Source organism: Canis aureus, chromosome 15 (genome assembly GCF_053574225.1).
Source record: "Canis aureus isolate CA01 chromosome 15, VMU_Caureus_v.1.0, whole genome shotgun sequence".
In the NCBI taxonomy this organism is placed as follows: domain Eukaryota; kingdom Metazoa; phylum Chordata; class Mammalia; order Carnivora; family Canidae; genus Canis; species Canis aureus.
Window position 1 is genome coordinate 11,028,329 of NC_135625.1, and position 19,705 is coordinate 11,048,033.

General features: G+C 50.3%; 1 protein-coding gene and 1 long non-coding RNA gene across 2 annotated transcripts in view; one reads left to right on the forward strand and one right to left on the reverse strand.

Moving 5' to 3' along the window:
- Positions 1-19,705, forward strand: part of LOC144283935 (uncharacterized) — a 315,621-nt gene that overhangs the window by 84,520 nt on the left and 211,396 nt on the right. The gene's annotated exons all lie outside the window — the stretch shown is intronic.
- The window catches only part of LOC144285093 (WD repeat-containing protein 17-like), an 88,282-nt gene continuing 79,827 nt past the window's right edge, over positions 11,251-19,705 (reverse strand). Inside the window, exon 18 of the mRNA XM_077850362.1 lies at positions 11,251-11,577. Within this exon, the coding sequence (XP_077706488.1) occupies positions 11,251-11,577 (327 nt within the window). The remainder of the gene's footprint in view (positions 11,578-19,705) is intronic.

Here is a 19,705-nt window from a genome sequence, read left to right on the forward strand (position 1 = left end):
CTGAATGTTCATTTTGCCTTGGTGCCGGGGCCAAACTCATGGAGTCCTGTGTGTTCTCTTTTCCCACAGTGTCCACACATGCCGATGCCTGTCTACACCACCAGGAGGCCTTCTATCCCTGAGCCTGCCCTGTTGATGGAACCACGTACTCAGCCCCCTGACATAAGACTCCGGTCCCATTCCACCTCTCGTCTCAGAAGCCGTAAAGTTAGCCTCAGCCCACCTGGTGGACCTCCAGGTGCCCAGCAAGTGCCGATCACTGACACCCCTCTGCCAGCTCGCCAACCCTTTGTCAGGGCTGACAGCCTGGTTGTGCAGCAGAGAGCCAAGAGGCCCTGCAGAGTCTCCCTCGAGGGGCTCCAGGCTGGCTCCCAGGGCCATGGGCTGGGACACACCCAGGCACCACCAAAGTGTCCTCAGGAGAACACCCATCCCACTGTCAGCAACGCATTGGCAGACAATTCCCAAATGCCCCTCCAGACTCCAGGCAAGAAATGTGCCCAGATGCCCCTAGACAGGTCCCAGAACCCCTGAAAGAAACCGTGATGGAGCCCCAGCCAGCACACCTCCGGGATCATCGAGGAAGCCCCTGTGGGGATTTTGGGGAGTCTGTGTCCTCCAGGAAGCAGACGTGCCCGTGGATGCACAGCTGGGCCCCAGCAGCCAAGGAAGACACCTGCCCTCCAGCCAAGCAAGGGCCCCCAGCCCACACCTGCCACACCTCACCTGGAGACGCTGCAGCTGTGCACCGAGCCCTACGGCCGCACTCTGCGCGGGCCCCCACTCAGCCCCTGAGAATGGTCTTCACCAGATTGGACAGAAGCTGCTGGAGCTCCCGGTTCCTCGCAGCTCCCTCATTCCTTCCTCCCGAGAAGCCAGGCCCTGCTCAGGGCCCTCCTGCCCCCCACTTGTCGGACAAAGCCTGTGTCTGTGGCCCCTGGAGTGTCCTCCACGGTAACCTACAGGTGTCCTCATCCTCAGAAGACACTGAGAGCGAATGAGCCAACTCCTGGCCTCGGACATTGTCCTCCACCCCACTGCACCCTGACGGGGTGACTGCGGACCTGAGGACGTGGCCCCTCCTGGACTCATATGGGGAATCAGCACTTGCTCAGCTCCTTTGCATGGAAATTCTCGGGTCCACAGCCTGCTGCCTCTCATACTCCTGGGGGCCATGCACAGACACTGAACCCCAAAGGCACACAATGCACTTTTCTTTAGGGAAATCCGTGTGCTGTGGCAAAGGCTCCTCTTCCCTCTGGGATGTCAATTTTCTCTTCTGCAAATAGATTCGTCAAAAAATGGAAGGAATTTTGAATGAGCACTTGTGACTCCAATGGAAATAGAAACTCAGACTTTACACATGTCTGCATTTGAGTTTTCAGCTTTGAACAGCCGCTGTGGTCCCTGCAAATGGACACTGTGTTTTCTCCTGAGATGATTTTTTCTTGACTCAGTGGTGGTAGCTTTGCAGAAAATGTGATTGTCGATATTTAACCCAGGCAGTTCATTTATTCTTTAGTGTTAATTTAGAATTGTGTGTAGTGTTTTTCTGTTAATAATATATTAGCACAAATGAATAGTGTGCATGTCATTCTTTTGATCTTGTTTTGTGGGGTTTTTATTGCTCAGCATTTCTGAACCTCTCCATAGCTATATTAATTCCTCCAGCCATAATTACTTGAGAGGAAACAGCAGCTTGATAGGTTCAGGGAATACATAGACATTGAGGGTCTCCTGCACACCCAGTGTTCTGCGTGAAGTACTACCCAGGCAACGTGGATCCCTGAGCATCCAGTATGGGTGCCATGTGCTCCGCATGGGGCCTCGGTCACACGTGGTCTGTAATGGGATGAGTTGACAGTTTCATTCTTTATATATCCTGAAACCCACTTCAATGCTGGGTCATGATGCTTCCTTTCAGAGGCCTGAGCATGGAGATTTATCTCCCTCCAGATGATTTCCTAAGAAGGCAAAGTTTGACTAGTGGGCATGTAATGGTCCAAATAGCACAGGACCCAGGACTGGGTAGTTCCCTCTGACTGTCTGTCTTTCTCTCTCTGTCCCTCGTTCTCAGGCATATCTCTGAAGTGGGCCAATGGAAACAAAACAATACAACACCATGTGATACCAAACCAAATGAAACTCAGCAAAACCAAACCAACCCAAACGAAACCAAACCCAAGCACATCCATAGTTGTGTCGTGAGGATTTCTTTTTTAGGAAAAACAACTGACTGTTCTTTCCTCACTCCAGAGCTCCTGTTCAAGGGTGTTCCCTCTCTCTGTGCATATGGAGGGTAGAGGAGCTCCTCGATGTGCACACTAGGCTTTTAAAAGTCAGAGGGCAGTAGAGAAGCCACGGTGTGGGATCCTTCTCCCACCCTCAAGCCCTAAGTAACTCCCATTCATGCAATCATTATGTGACCCGGGTCAGATTCTGGTCCCTGGAGCCTCAGGCCCCTGTCTCATTCCATGAAAGCTGCCCTATTGCTGCCTCATGGCTTCAGAGGAAAATGCAGCTTCCTGGGCACTCAAGGGATGCATGCCACAACAGAAATATTCCCTACTTTTTGGAAGCCTATGAGGATCCCAGGGGTCCAAGGGTAGGAAGGCCTATCCTCATAGGGGATGTCGGGATTGGAGCTAGTGAAGTAGCCTAAGGATTCTTTGACCTGCAGGTGTATAGGGCACAGGGGTGAGGAGGCAGGCAGGCTTGAGCAAAGGGCCTTCAGGCTGGGCTCTCCAGCAGAACTGGCACTTCATGTGCTTGAAGGAGATTTGGTCCATGTGTCCAGGGAGACCAGGGAGAAAGGCTAGCGGAAGAAGTCCTGGGCAGGCCTATGCTCTCCCCTCTAGTCACCTCACGTGTCTTTTGCTTCCCTGCCATCAAAACACCAAACCAAACCAAAGCAGACCAAATCTATCTTCCCAATGGAAAATCCACTCTCATCCAGATATGGAGGAAGACAGAGTTATCTGGAAAAGCTGGCATAGGTTATGGATATACCATGAGCCTGAGACACTAAATCTCAAATTGTCAAGAAGCAAAACTTATATATGGAGAACAATAAAATTCATTCCAGTGACAAGAACCAAACATAAAGAATGTATCTATAAAATATGAATGTAAAAAAATTGAAGTTACCAAATGTCTTAAAATCAAAGAGTTGAGAAAACACGAAACCAGTGAAAGAAGGGAAAAAGACAAAAAAGCATCATGGAATTTTAAACTGCAGATATAGGAATCATTAGATGAACAGTCAAATTCTCTATACTGTGTTGTCCCACACCTGGAATACGCAGCCCTTTGATGTCCATACACACGGTGTTCATGGCATCTTGGGAGCTGATCTCCCGGGGGAGGGGCCTGCTGCAGTGATGCTCAGGGTCTGTTCCTGGTCCGGCTTACACGTCCCCTTGCCTCGGGGCTGGGCTCACTTTGAGCTCTTTCTGGTTTTCCTGTGTGGCTTTGTTCCCTGAAAGCCCCCTGTGCCTCTTTAGGAGACCAACACGAAATGGCTGGAATCTGATCTCCAGCCTCAGAGCAGAAAGATCAGGGTCCCGCTCTTCAGTAAGCACTCAGGGCCAAGCAGGAGTCACTGGGGTGTGCCAGACGCTGCAGACGCCTGTGGTGGGCGCCCAGACCAGTCTGCCAGGAGAAGAGAGAGGGTTGCCCTGTTACTGTTCCTTCCAGGGTCTCTGCACTGAGACCTGTCCCCCGGTGGTGCACCTACACTCTCTGCCTCTCCCAGGGGAAGGGGCAGGGTCCCCACTTCCCTGTCCTTTGCAGGATTCCCATGTGGAGAGTGGTCAGCCGATTAGGCAAAGTGGTTCCAGTTTTAGGGCCAACTGAGCTGAGAGGCCCCTCGCACTCTTGTTGGCCATGACCAGTGTCCACACCCCAAGGCTTGGGAACTCCACCCCCGTGGGCACCCCCATTCTTTCTGGGACTCTGAGAATTCTGAGACACTGTGTCCAGAGTAGTGTCTGCCCATTTCGCCACCTGAGCTCATTTCAGGCAAGGTTGTGTCTCACCGGATCAGATTGCTAAGGCAGATTGCAATGTGGGCTCTGTGGCCCTTCCCTTTCCCGATTCTGGGGTGCGTAAACTGCCCGCCCTGCCATTCACCTTCTGATATATCACTTTGGATTCACGTCTCGCATCTCCCACCTTGCAGAGGGTGGTCGCTTTTCAGTGAAGAGTTCCAGCAATTCTTTTATTAAACGTCAGGTGGGATTCCTACCTTTTCACAACGATCAGATAGCATCTACCTACCATCAAGGATCCAGCTGAGCGGAGGTCCCCAGTTTTCGACAATCTTGCCCCTTCACTATCTTATTTCTTTGCAATTGTAATTTTGCCAGTGTTTTACACAGTTGAGCTCACTGAATTTTTAAATATATTTATTCTTGCGATAACAATAATCAATTATCTCAGGTTCCTCGAGGAGTTGGTACATACACAAAGCCTAATATATTCAGTAAGTAATTATGAAAATACAAGTATTGTGATGAATCAATTTTGAGTTTATGATGTGCATAGGAACAGGGTTAGAGGATGACAATACCTTATTTCAAATCCAACAGTAGATACGGATGCATTTATGGGAAGCCGGAATGCCCACAGTCCTCCTAATTTCTGTTAAATGCACCGAATCCTATTTGGGAATTTTCAAATCTGATGTAGAATATGCTTCTTGCTCAACTGTTGTTTAACTGATGTAGCAGGAACTGATGACTCTACCTTTGCTTATTTAATAGAGGATGCTCAGGCATAGCTGGTGGTTTTCCTATCCTGAGGAATCCACACACATGTAGAGAAAGTATCCTCTTCTCTTTTATAACGTAAAATAAATATGTGTCACTTGCTTCAAAAAGTTAAAATACATTGACACCAGACCTAATGAGGTATGAATACATGTGGAAAACCATTTGACTTTCTAAGACAGCATTTATAATCATTCCTTTATGTATGAATGTGTGTATTCTTTGAGTATCTGTGTGTGTTGGGGGTTTGTTTCAGGAAAGAGGGTCTACCTGGAGGAAGAGCAGACCTTGCCCATCCCACACCCCTGTCCTCCAAAGCCCCAACTACCCTGAAAATTCTAGTGATGAGTGACCTGTCACTCTCCGTGAAATTTTCTCTCTCCGACAACAATCATGTCTAAGTCGAGTTGTGACTCTGAGCCTGGGCTGTGGATCTCCTCCTAAATAGTTCCCTCTGTGCCCTGAAATCCTGTGTCAGTCATTCTGGCCGGAGCCGCTTTGGAAAACCAACCATCCTCTACAGCCCTGGATCCAGGAATTCTAGATGAATGAAGACTGACAAGTATTTTTGGAATTAAAGGGTTTAAATTCACAAAGTGGAGTTAGATTTTGAATGACTACATGCAATGAAGTGTCTTTTATTGTTGATTTGATCTGAACTGACAGGAATCTTAAGTGAAATGGCAATAGGGCAGGACACATGAATGATGAAGGAAAAAGCCACAGAAAAATCCACATATGCAAGTCAATGTGTATGAATTTCTGTATCCAAACCTCTGCTGGATTAACATCTGCATTCAGACACACACACACACACACACACGCTCACACACCCACACTATGAAAACCCACAGAATCATCCATTCAGCTCCCTGCACGCTGTGGCCAGCACCTCCTGGATGACCTTCTCCCACCTGTGCTATCCACACCTGAGCAAGTCCACCCACCTATTCCCATTGCATAGGGGAGGTCACAGGAAGGAGCCGTGCACCTTGAGCTCAGACCAGAAGAGGGCGACGCTGGCCAGCCCAAGTTGTTCCTAGGCTTCCAAAGGACCCCACTTTCTGCAGCTGCTCAGGCTGGCAGGTGTGCAGCTCCACACTTTGGGCTGCAGCGTGTGCATTTGCTAGAGCTGCAGAGGCACGATGAGTATTGACAGAAGGTCTGGGGACGTGGATCCCACCTTGCAACTCTAATGTTGCCACAGCTGAACATTGCCTGCTGAGGAAAGGTGAAAAATCTTTCCTGTGCTGTGCTTCCAATGCTCCGCAGTCCTTGCTCATCCCCTGTGCAGCCCCTGCACCTGGGGAAACCATGGCTTTCATTGGAAGCCTGGAGGCCCTACTGGGAGGTCAATATTGGTTTGGAAAAGAGTAGATCAGGTTGTGACCCTGTAAGTGCCAGGAAGTTTCTGATAATATTGCCCTGCGAGTAATGGGTCCTCCTGCTTCACCCCTGGCCAGGACTTTCCAAGCAGGGAAGGAAGGCTGAGGAATAGCTCTCAAGAGCAATGTTACTCCCTATCTATTTCTCCATCGACTGTGTGTCCATCTATCGCTGACGAGCCTCCCTGTCATCCATCTCTCCTCCATCATCTCTCCATCATACACCTAGAAATTTCTCATTCCTCACAATGCACATATTCACTTTTACATAATAGGAGATGAGATGACTTTCCTGCCGCTCTGCACCTGATTTCACAGAAACTACTAAGGCAGGACTGTCTTGGCCCAGTACATGGTAGTTTTTAAAAGTAACTGTCTCGTGTTTTCAAATGACTTAGCCTGTGAATAAATCCATTGAAAATGACATTGGCACAGGCATGTTGACTCCTCTCTTTCCTAGAAAGTCCTGCCTGCAAGGCTGCTGCTTCCTGGTGAATAGCTCCATGTCCAAGAGAAAAGAAAAAGGAAACACAGGAGCCCCCGTTTGGACAAACACCACAATGTCCTCCATTAACCTGGTCATGAACATGTCTGCACGTGGCCTGGCCCAGAGCCTGATCCTTTGTCCTCCTGAGCGCTTGCCCCATGGCCCATAGCCTTCCCCATCGGTGTGACAGTCAGGACACGAGCTGCACTGGAGCTTCAGTTCTGTGAAAGCAAGCGTTCCAGAAGACATAGGACAACCACCCCCTTCTGGACTCTTCTAAATAGCACATGAGATAGTGAACATGCGTGTCCACATAGATATCATTTAATTTGGAAAAATTTGTGTGGAGTCAGTCTTCTTGGATGTGTAACTCATGAATCGAAGGTTGAGGAATAGATCGGTGTTCTGAAATAGCTGCAGTTTTGAACACCTGACCCAAGGTCACAGGGCACAGAGGGTCCCATTCGGGAGCAAATCCACAACCCGAGACTCAGAATCACAACAGGAGACCAGACGACACCTTCTGCAGGGTTTGCCTTGGATTCAGGAGCCTAGGATCCTGGGAAGCTGTTGCCCATCCCTGCCCAAGGGGACTGTCACCTTCTGGGCCTCCAGAATGAGGGTACCGGTGCCCACGTGTGTGCACAGAGGACCTCGTGGACCTGGACGCATGTACACACCAAGGAAGAACGTGTGGGTGGAGGTATGTCCTGCAGGTGACACCCGCCTCCAAGGTCATAGATATGAGGCCACAGTGGCCTGGGGACGTCTGGGGGAAACACCCGCTAGGATACCCCTGTCCCACAGTCAAGACCCCGACCATCCCCATGGGCACAACGGCTTGTTGGTGTCAAACCGGGGAAGACTGGACAGTCATGTCTGAACCCAGGCGTGTGTCCAGGCTGGGGTCCTGGGTGCACACAGTCCTTCCCTGGGGCCTGTGGACAGGGCTGCGGTCGTGTCCCTGTGTGCACAGGCCATCGCCTGCAGGGAGGGGGGAAGCATTGGCAGCACGAGCACTGCCCCTGCAGCTTCCTCCAGGAGTGGGTCAGGGAGGGGGTCCCAGGGAGTGAGGTCACTTCCGTGTCACAGAGCCCAACAGAACTTGGAACCCCCGTAACCAGGCACCCGCATCCAGTGCAGCCCCAGCTCAGGCTCACTTGGCTGGAGACATCTGCTACTGGAGGATGTTCTCTTGCTGCCGGCCCACCTCTGGGGGCTCTGGCTCCCAGGAACCCCGGGGGAGCCGCTTGTTCCAATGCTGTAGGCATTGGCTCCTGAATAGATACCAAGGCGTCAGGGCGGTGATCCGGAGGCGCCGTCAGGTAACACAGTGCAGGCCAGGCCAGGCCCCCTGTGCCACCATCCTGGGAGCCTCATCCCCTCCTCCTCAGTTTCAGGGTACCAGGAATGTGTGGGCAGGTCCCATGCAGGCTGAGGGACGCTGCAGGGCAGCACATTCTCCGGGGATCCCTTCAGGGTCACCCGGATGTCACGGTGGGCAGGGGGGAAACAGGGTTCCTGAGGTCCTCTACCCACCCCCGGAGTCACCCCGAGGCCCTGCAGCCACATCCCTTTCCTCTCTCCAGGGGCGGTGGGTGCCGCCTGCGCTGTGGTGTGTCTGGGTGGAGGCAGCTGGGGGTGCGGCCCAGCCGAGGGGGTCAGACCAGGCGCTGAGGCCTCCTGCCTGGCTGCCGGGCACTGTCTCCACAGAGCTCCACCCGGGACGTGGGGCGCGAGCGGGAGGAAGGGGTCGTCTGCCCCACCGCCTCCAGGAGCAGGGAGGTGCCCTGCGCAGCTAACAGTGGCCAGCGCGGGCTCAGGGTGAGTGCAGGGGCTGGGCCCCCCGACACCCGGGCCCTGATGCGGCAGGAAGGGCCCCGGGTCCCAGAAGCCAGCCTGCTACCCCCTGGGCCCCCCGACACTCCTGCTCCCACAGGAGTCTGATCCCCCCTCCCCACACCTGCCCCCATGGCCCTGCCCCTGCCTGGGCCAGATGCAGAGTCCCTGCGCACAGATGTGTGGGAACATCAGAATAGAGCCCTCAGGGGAGGCCTGGTCGCCCGGCGGTTAGCGCCTGCCTTCCCCCAGGCCTGATCTCCGAGGCCCGGGTTCGAGCCCCACCTGGGCTCCCTGCACGGGCTGCTTCTCCCTCCGTCTGTGTGGCTGCCTCTCTCGGTCTCTCTCTCTGTGTCTCTTGAGGTCCTCGTATTGATCCAAATATTTTGAACATTTATCCTCTGAGATTGTTTCTCTATTGCATAGTTGGTCCTGTTTGTGTAAGAGACAGGCAGGGAGCTTGAGCGGGAGAGGGAGCCCCAGCTCCTCAAGCCCACGGGGCCCCAGCGCAGGGCCTGCCGGGGCGGGATCCCAGGCCTCCCGGCGGCTCCCTGCAGGCTGCACGTCCACTCTGTCCCACCTCAGGGTGCTGGGTCCTCGGCCAGGAAGGGGCATCAGATTGTCCCGAAGAAGCTCAGCCGGACGGAGCTGCTGGGGCACGAAGACCGACATCTGTTGCTCGCCTTGAAGCGCAGGGACGTCATCTCCATTTGCAGCTTCTTAGACGACTATCGTGGATTTGCCACCACGGACGAGGTGCTGGACCTGCTGTTCACCGAGTGAGCACCTGCCCCTACGCAGCCGAGGGCTCAGCCACCTGCTGCTGGGGAGGCTGGGGATGGTGTGAGCTTCCCGGCCTCGGGCTGCTCCCCCGCCTGAAGCAGGGTCCCCCAGGGACTAGCGGGGTCCTGGAGGGCATCCCCAGGGCCTGGCCTGTTGCGGGTCAGCCAGAGGGGCTGTGCCTGTGCTCAGCAGCCGTCCTCCTCCCCGTGACCAGGCCTGTGCCTCCTCACCCCCATCACCAGGGTCCTGAGCGGCCTGTTTCCCATTTGAAAGGGAGGTTTGAGAGTCTATCGGGGGTCTGTGTCCTCGGGCACCCAGACTGGGGGACCCTGGGGCACCCCGGGCCCACTCGGTTATGGGCCATGGGCCTCGCCGAGCCCTTTCATGCTCAAGCCTTCAGGAGGCCCCAGCAGGTGCGGGCGCTTCTCCGGGAGCTGCCCGTGGCCCCACGCACAGAGCTGACGGCCCCCGGGGCTCCGGCCTAATCAGGGGTCAGAGGGTGAAGCCCCATGATGAGATGTCACGTCCCCAGCACGATTCATGGGATGCCCCCGCCCTCCTCTAGGTATGGGTGCATGGTAGCTGCATGTGGTGACGACGACACGGTCCTGCAGCGTTGGAAAGTGTGAGTGACTCCGGCTCCTGCAGGAGGGCCTTCCCTCTCCAGGAGAGCAGCGAGGGGGCTGTGGGGCGGGTGGACGGCTGCACCCTCACCCCACACATCTGCAATTCCTGTGACAGAGTAAAGGTCTAAGGCCCCTTCTGGAAAAGAGGGCAGGAGAGCCAGGATGGGGTGCGGTCTTGGTGGGAGGCACTGGGACCCCTAAGGAGACCTTCTCCATGCCCCCCAACCCTCTCTCTGCCCCACACCTGGGGCCCAGAGCAGAGGGAGTGGGGAGCATCGCACTCCCCAATCTGGTGGCACCTGGACCAGGGGGCACAGCAGGTGCTCAGGAGGGCTGGTGAGGCCTCCAGACCAGGCGGCCCCCACCCTGTGGGAGATGGGAGATTAGAGTCAGTGGAAGGACACCCCTGAAGGCCCCTCTGGAGGGAGGCAGGCCAGAGCCACAGGAGGGAAGGTGGCGGTCCTGGGCAGCTCCTACAAGGCCTGGCAGGACACAGAGCCCGAGCCCTCCTGCCTTGGAGCTTCCCAGAGTGACAGTGTGTGCAGTGAGGGCAATGACAGGCCAGACGCCCCCAGTCCCCGGACGCCTGCCGGTGGACTCAAGGGCCAGGTGGGCAGGGACCAGGCTGAGGAGGGAGTCCCGCTTCCCCAGGAGAGACGGTGATGGTCACCCCGCTGGGCGTGGGCTCCCCAGAAAAGAGGCTGCATATCAGCCCCTCCTCAGGGAGTAGGCCTGTGGCAGGCAGGACTGCCAGGTGGCAGGGGCACAAGGAGCAAGACTGGCCTCTGACACTCCACACGGGAGGCCGGGTCCCCGGGTCCTGCAGGGCTTCCCCGGGACACCTGCATGTGACAGAGCCCTGTCTTCTGACACCTGTGCCCGCCTGTCCCTCCACAGGGCCATCTCCTGCATGCTGGAAATATGGCTGGATTATTATGGGGACGACTTTTGTCAGCTCCCCGAATTTCCCTCCCTTATGAAAATTCTGCAATTCCTAAGACAGCACATGCCAGGTTCAGACGTGGAACTCCGTGCCCGGCGTAACCTCCAGCAATTCAGACGCCTCCATACAGTGGAGCCAGAGGCTGGGGGTGAGGTGGCCTGGGGGTGACTGACCTGGGGACAGGGTGGGCCCCGCCGATCCAGCCTCCATGCAGCTGGGCTGGGAGCAGAGGGTGGGCTCACACTTCACCCCACGGGCTGCAGCCTGGGGACACCTCCCAGGGCTCATGCCCTCACGCACGTGGAGCAGTGGGAAGAGTGGTGGTGACTTGGGAGGCACGTGGAACGTCCGTCCTAATGGGGATACTTTGCCTTCCTGGAGCTACAGCTTCAGCCCAAGGAAAACACCCTGAAGAAGCTCAGGAGCAAGTCCCAGCTCTGACCGTGGGGACTGCTGCCCCGTCGGGGCCTGCGGGGATCCAGGCCGTCCCGGCTGCTGGGGCTGAGGGCTCGGCCCTCGCTGAAGTGCCCGCTGGGGAGGTGAAGCCCCTGCAGATAGTGGTCACTGCTCCAGTTGACTGCTCCACCCTGGAGGAGCCCCCTGCACCCGCGGCCACCCCAGTGGAGGAGCAGGCCCCGGCATCTGCAATCGGGGTCCCCAGAGTGCCAGAGCCGCCACCTGCATCCGGAACAACTGGCTTCGACCCCTGAACTCGCCCCAGCTCCCAACGCAGGGCTCGTGGTGGCTGCAGCCCAACGGAGGCTTGCCCTCCCCTGGCATTTCACTTTTTCTTTATTTTCCATTTTTCTTTAACCTTTAACCTGTATAATGGCTTATGAGTTTTATTGTAATAAAGGATAAGTTAACTTCACACAAAATTGACTCTGATGCTTTTACATGCTACATTGTACTTAGGTCCTTCACAGTGTGGCAGGCTCGGAGCCAGGGCACCGTGGGACACAGCCCAGGATCCGGTGCTCCCCTGGGAAAGGCAGAGGACGGGAGGACACAGGATATCAGGTCACTCCTGCCGCCGGGCCGCGGCAAAATTTTGAGGGTACTCAGGCCCCTGCTAATTTGTTTTCCAGTATTTTTGGATTGCAAGAGCAGTTCCAGGGCACCCAAATGACATTAGAAATTTTTTGCGGGCTCTAGAGAGACAAGGAGGGTTGTGTGACTCTCCCAGGTCTACAGGGAATGGTGCTGATCTCTGGACGGAACGTGTACATTTTTCTAGGATCTGCCAACCTGGGGACATTATCCACTTGGCTTCCCTGCCCTCGTGGAGGGTATATGCCTCAGGAGAGGAATGTGGAACATGCTGAGAGGGTTTCCGCATGAAAGGAAACCAAGCAGTGGAGTGGGAGAACTGTAGTCTCGTTGTGTAAAAGTCTTCTGGGGAATAATCAGAAATGGTCTCCAAATATCAGACCCTCCTCTTGAATAGAAAATGTACTCAGTGTTTTATAACAACCACCCATGAACAATCCATAATAAGAGACATAATAGTAAAAGTAATAATCAAGAGCAATGTAATGATTGGAGGACGATCACAATGACTTTAACGCTATTAAAGCAATTAATACTGCCAAGTCTCCTACAACAAACCTAAGAAGTTGGGAGATTCCGGTACATATTTCTCAAATTCCTTGTCAAATCACAAGATATCAGGACCTTCTTCCTGGGGTATCTCAGGCTCTGAGCCCCATGTTCTGATCAAGAAAATTATTTCATAAGGCCAAAACAGGTAGCCTGTGGCATAGAAAGTCAAACCAACTAGGTCCAGGTAATGGGGGATCTTGGGAACTTGTGTGCACATCCCAGTGGGGGAGCTTTAAAGAATGGAGGTGGAAGGGGGGCTGTCTGGGGCTGGCCAGCCACATGATACCCATCAGATTTCAAGTATTTGGCCAGCCCAGGGTGCATGCAGAGAAGGCAGGAGCCAGACTCACAGCCAGGGTCCATGAACCATGCTATGACTCCCACTAAACCCCAGCATTTTCTTAGCCTTAGCATCCCATTGCCCTTCTTCCACCTCTTCCATCCAACCACTGGAGGTCCAGGTAACCATATTTGCATATAGAGGCTCTGGGCTGTTGGAGTGTGAGCCTCTGTCAACCAGACCAGCAGGGGTGACAAAGGCAAGCATCTGAGTTTCATATTGCTTTTGGGTGAACCCAGGAAGTGCTGAAGTTGCTGGAGTAGGTGGGCAGTCACCACCTGGTGCTATCAAAAGACAAGTTCCCCTTTTTTGGAACAAGGAGAGGACTTTAAACATTTCCAGGGACTCAGGCTGGCTGAGATTGCCCAATGGTGGTTCCCTGACGCTGAGCTGAAGTACAAAATTCTAAGGATATTTGGGCAGGTGTCAGCTGAAACCTCTCCAGGAAGACAAGAGCTGCTCCTTGGTTCCCAAGTAGACTCAAAACATTTGACGACTCTGGCCATCCAAGAACAAAATTCCTATGTCTTCCCGCTCATCACAGGAGGTGTCTGGACCTACAGGAGCTCTCATAAAGTTTTATTAGAGATTCAGTTAGGTCATGGGAAGCCTGGTTGGATTTCAAGTTTTGACACTATCAGTTCTCAGGGTCTGAGCTGAAGCAGATAATTCTGAGGATGCTTCAGTTCAGGATAACTTTCTCCATTATCTTCACAGAAGCGAGTGATCCCTGGGCCCCCAAGTGTTCTTTAAAAACTTTGTGGAGGTTCTGGTGGACCAAGGATGCCCAGAAATGGCCGCAGCTTGCTGTGTGGAGAGGGTTTCTAGGAGGGGTTCAGAGGGAAAACCAGGCATAGCCCAGTTAACTCCCTGAAATGAGGATGGAGTAGAGATGGAGCAGATAAAAGGAGAAGGGAGAGCTACTTGGGGAGGGAACCTGAGCTCCATGAATAGGTACCACCAACCCCAACTGTCAGAGTAGACAAGCACATCTCCCCACCCCTCACCCCTGCCCCCAGCCTTATCCCCTGGGTGTTCAGGCACAGCCGTGGTCAGTGCTTGCCTTGGAAGTGGTGCTGTTTAGAGAGCGCTACAGAGTTCCTGTCCTGCTCGACGTGACATTCTCCCCAGGGCTCATTCTTTTCTCTTTTTTAATATATCTGATTTTGTTTCCCCCTTTTCTGTGTTTCAATCCTAAGCTCTCTGCCTATTGTTCGACCCTCTTAAAAAGTTCAGTCTGATCAGGTATGTCCATCAATCTCATCATCTTGTAGAACTCTGTCTCAGAGATTTCTGAGGTGTCACAACCAATATTGTTGCCAGCTGTGCATGTTGCTCCCTGTCGCATGGAGATGTCTCTTGGCTCTCATCCTGGGATTCCCACCAGAGTGTTCTCTTGAGTTTTCCACTACTTTCCTATTGTCACTGTAATGAATTACCATACACTTAGTAACTAAAAACAACAGAAAATATTTCTTTTTTTTTTTTTTACAGGTTTGGAGGCCTAAAACCTACAATGAGTCATTTTAATAGTCGTATGGTGGTATCTCACTGGAGAAACCCCTATGGATTCTCTATGTTTCTTACATACTTCATTGTCTCATTTGATGAAAATACTTTGCTGCAGTTTTCACAATTGGCCTTGGTTCTTTAAAAGCAAATAACTTTGCTTAGTAAAATTATATATGGAGAAAATATAGAAGTGATGTATACATAATTGTTTCATTGAAGATCTAGTAGGTTCCTTGAGAATAGAGAGTGTGCCTCATTTGTCCATAAGTCTGCAATGTGTGTTAATAAAAAACTCCAGGACCACAATCATCATTACTCTTCCCCCATTTTGAGTTACTACCATTGGTAATTAAGCACTGTTGTCACCTCTGTGTCTACTTCATACATTTCAGCAAACCCTAGGTTTCTGTTCAGCAAAACGAATAAATATCATACCTCAAGTGTAATAATATCACCTATTCCTCCTTGAATATACTTGGCCAGGACTTTTAGATACTGGCTGTTCCCTTTTATAATTCCAGTTCTTTCCTTGGTCAAAAGCAGGGAGTCTGATGCAGGCTATGGTAAGGCATGGCTGGACAGGATGGTTAAGACCTCTAGTTCCTGTTTCTACCCTAAATGTAGAAGGGCACATTCGGTTTGGGAGTCAGCTGGAATCTCAGGAGGAATCCATTTGAGAAGACCAGACTTGATAGGTAACAGGGGGAGCCAAGGGTGGAATAAAGCCATAAAAAATGACTTAAGCCCCAAAGATCAGTTGTATGGAGCTAATGTTCTTAGACTCAGTTTTCCTATAAGTAGATCCTTATCATTTCCCATTGCCTGGGCCCCCGAGCTGTATCATGGCTCTGTCATGCTATTATCTGAAAGTCACTAACTCTTGGAGAATATAAGCAGAGGAGGTTTGGAGACAAAAAACACTGTTAGGAAAATGCCCCATTTTCTGTTACCCATCTCCTGTTCTGTTTCACTGATGAAGTACAGATGGTTCTAAACACCTGGAAAGCCCCTGACTGCAGTTCATCCAAGTCCATCTTACCAGACCTAGGATGTGATGCACACAATCAGGAGGGAGCATTCAGGTACCAGGGAACTATGGTTCTCTCAAACACTGACTATCCCATAGGACGTAGTGGGATGTAGGTAGTGTAGGTCGTGGAGTCTTTGGCCTCTGTGTAGGATTCTCTCAAGTGCTCAGTTTCTCAAACTGAATAAGTCTTTTATAAACTTGTTTTGTTACCTGAGGAGACTTGGTTCAAAAAAGAATAGATTTGCACGAAGATACTAATGGTTCTCATGGGTGAAGGTGTCCATACAGACAGGCGGAAAATGACTTCATTTCAGTCCGCAGTCACCAGGACTAGTAGAATGTCTCTGCATCATGAGGACATTTCAATACCTCCCTACAGGTATGTGGGGACAGGGGTGTCCTATGATAGCAGAACGACCTTCAAGGGAGGACAGAGAGTCCTTGTTATTTTGGATGCTCATGGAAGTGGGCAGTTTTGAATGGAAGTAATTGTCAAATGGGAACATAAGCTAAGGACACTTTGGCAATAAAATGGAACAGCAATCTTTCAGGTCAGTTAAAGTGACTTTGACTAGATTGACAAGAAGTTGGTTTGAACGAGGACAGGGTATTTTGTCTGAAAACTTGTTTCAGACTCTGCTAACTAAAGTGAAACTCAGTCATTCTGTTCTGAGCTCCCACAGGCTTCCCATCAGGCTGTGGAAACTGCCATGTTCTATGTTACATTGCTGGGCATGTATTTTCCAATGAAAGTCTGAGGTTCTAGGGCACCTGGGTGGCTCAAACGGTTAAGCATCTGCGTTTGGCTCAGGTCATGATCCTGGAGTCAGGGATCCAGCCCCGCTTTGCTCAGCAGGGAGTCTGCTTCTCCCTCTGCCCCTGCCTTCCCACTTGTGTATACCAGCTCTCTCTCTATTGAAAAACAAACAAACAAATAAGTAAATCTATCTATAAAGTCTGAACTTCTCTTTCCTGAGCAAGGAGGTGAGACATTTGTTATGTTCCTCTCAATATCTCCTTTTCAAAAAGTGCAGGACAGTGAAATACCACTGGGCTGAAAGACAGAACTTCTAGATTTGAGTTCTGAAGCTCCACTCTGGCTTCTAACTGGAAGTGTGGGACACAGAACCAGGGCACTTTCAAATCTCAGATGCTCCTCTGGTCGGTGATCTATAGTTGCCAAACATCACTATGCAGGAGATTTGATCGGACATGTGGTTTTAAAAATTCAGATTCTTAACTTAAAATTCCGAATATGAAAGTGTGAGAGTCGGGAACAGACCTCTGGTTTTCAAAAATATTCTAGGTGACTAGAATCAACTTTCTAAAAAAGATTTTTTTTATTTATTCATGATAGACACCGAGAGAGATGCAGAGACACAGGCAGAGGGGGAAGCAGGCTTCCTCTGGGGAGCCTGATATGGAACTCGATCCCAGGACCCCGGGATCATGATCTGAGTCAAAGGCAGATGCTCAACCATTGAGCCACCCAAGCATCCCTAGGTGACTAGAATCCATTTGACTCTAGAAACACTGATTTATATTACCTCCAAGGCCACTTCTAGCTCTAACATTTTAATATTCTAAGAATTCTTGTAAATCTGAGTGTGACACTTATCCTTAGTTTTTATGATTGAACAAGAAACCCGGTCTGTGGGTGTGTGTGCGTGTGTGCATATATGCATAATATGTAGCATGAAATGTAGAACCATATCCAATCCCTAATTCTTGGTAAATGAGAACAATGTTAGTGAGGAGAGAGAAGGGAGGAAAAGGTATGGCACAATTTGCACACACTGGGGAATAATCTATGTACATTTATGGTGTGAAGGAATTGTGTGATTTGTAAGGGACAAGAAGCCTGAGGAAGTCATTTTCAACTTGAGTGCCTGAGTAAGTGGTAACAATATTTACTAAGATCTAGAACAGTAAATGAAGATCAGTTTTGGAAAGGAAGGGATAAAGTGCAATAAAAACTAGTTATTTGTGGGTGCCCATCAGAGATCCAGTTAGGGCAGACCAATGCCCTGTAAAACTTTAGCATGAAGTTGAAGTCGGAAATACAGTGTAGGATTTTTATCAGACAAAGCTCATTTAGGTCAACAGAAATCATGCTGGGTATTCAGAACACGAAATTTAATGCAAAGGATTGCTTACACAGGTAGCAGATGGTCAAATGTCCACAGAGATTAATAACTACGTGCCCGGAGGAGAAAATGGGAAAGGCGCAATCAGGGGCAGGGGTTGGAAATCCTGGTGTTAGCGACCTACAGCTGGGGCTGGATGTGTGAGTATGGGACACAGCACAGCTGGTGCTCAGACCTCTAAGTCAGGAACAGCGCATGAATGATGCTTAAGACTTTAAGGAAGGAGTGCTCCATGACAGGGGCCCAGACAAGTGGGGTGGAGACATCCTGCAGCCAATGTTCACACTTTTGAGGAGAAGATATGGCCAAACAGGGGCCATGGAGAACCAGGGTACACAGCAAAACAGGTTGTGGCCCAGCTGGGCCTCTTAATGGCTGCACCCCCTGGGTGCTGCTAGTTCCTTCAAGGGATCTTGCAAGGCTGAAGAGAAAGCCAAAAGGTTTATGTATACAATGGAATATTACTCAGCTATTAGAAATGACAAATTCCCGCCATTTGCTTCAACGTGGATGGAACTGGAGGGTATTATGCTGAGTGAAGTGAGTCAGTCGGAGAAGGACAAACATTATATGTTCTCATTCATTTGGGGAATATAAATAATAGTGAAAGGGAAAATAAGGGAAGGGAGAAGAAATGTGTGGGAAATATCAGAAAGGGAGACAGAACGTAAAGACTGCTAACTCTGGGAAACGAACTAGGGGTGGTAGAAGGGGAGGAGGGCGGGGGGTGGGAGTGAATGGGTGACGGGCACTGGGTGTTATTCTGTATGTTAGTAAATTGAACACCAATAAAAAAAAAAAAATAAATAAATAAATAAAAAAAAAGAACATTGATGAAACTGCACAACAATAAAATTCTTAAGCTCCATTTAAGTAGATACCTTATTAAAGTTTAATAAGCTTAAACATAGCTTGAAAATATATACACCCAGATAGAAAACTCAGGAAGATGAAGAATTATAGTTCTGCCAAAATTCATTTATTCTTTTTCTCTTTGACTTTTGATATATATTCTAAGAGTGACCTGTTAAATGGGTCACTTTTAAGACAAAACTTCTATTTCTTCAAAAGTCAAGTTTTTATACCACCCCTAAACACTTTATAGTTTGCAATGCCTTTAAAAAAATTTTTAAATTTCTTTAGAAAAAGAGATTTTCTTTTTTTTCTCTTACAAAGAGAAAAAAGCATGCACAAGGGCAAGGGGGTGTGTAGGGGGCAGAGGGAGAGAGAGAATCTGACACAGGCTTCATGCTCAGCACAGAACCAGACGCAGGGCTCGATCCCACGACCCTGAGATCATGAGCCAAAATCAAGAGGCATACCCTCCACTGACTGAGTCACCCAGGCACCTCTTCCTTTTCAATAAAATTTTAAAATGACATTTTATCTTAGTCAAGCAGTAATTCATTATTTGTTTTTAGTGTGTGGGGGAATAAAAAGGTGAGTTTAATTTTGAAATATTCTAATGTAATTTTATTGTTTATTTTATATTATTTATTAGTACACTTAATGACATGCTTTGTAATTATAAAGTTAGCTAACCTAGAGTTTTTCCAAATGATCAACTAGGCAATGAGACCATGCCATTCGATTTTTTTTTTTTTTTTTTGGAGGAGTGGGAGATTTTTTCTTGAACATGGCTGTGCAGAAAAATGAAAAGCTTCATAAATTTGCACAAACTGAATACATTCAACTAAACCAGCACCCAGATCAAAAACCAGAAGCCCTTTCTCCCTTTTGTTCTATTTTATTTGCCACCCACTTTCCAGAAGAACCACTACCCTGAATTTTAATAGGATAGACTCATCTTGACCTTTTGGAGAACTCTGTTTTGTTGAATGAGTCCTCTACACAATCAAGATGTGCCTCACAAGCATCTTTCACCAGCTAATCCTCAGGGAAGACCCTTCTTCTGGCCAGTGTGGGGTCCAGTTACGACACAAGGGGAGCCCACTGTGAGCTAATCAGCCAACACGGATATCTTTGGGGTATCAAAGATCCTACCGGGCATTGTTTCTCAAACTTTACCAAGCCTGTGAATACTGTGAAGGGCTTACAAAAGCACAGATCATTGGGCTACATCCCCAGGGTCTCTGATTCTTTAGGTCTAGGGGTAATGCACGTCTAGCACGTTCCCAAGGAACGCAGATGCTGCCACCCAGGGGGTCTCACTTTGATAAGCAGTGCCCTCAGGTAGACACCTACCAGCAGACGGGCAGAGAAGCATATAAAGCTGGAAAAG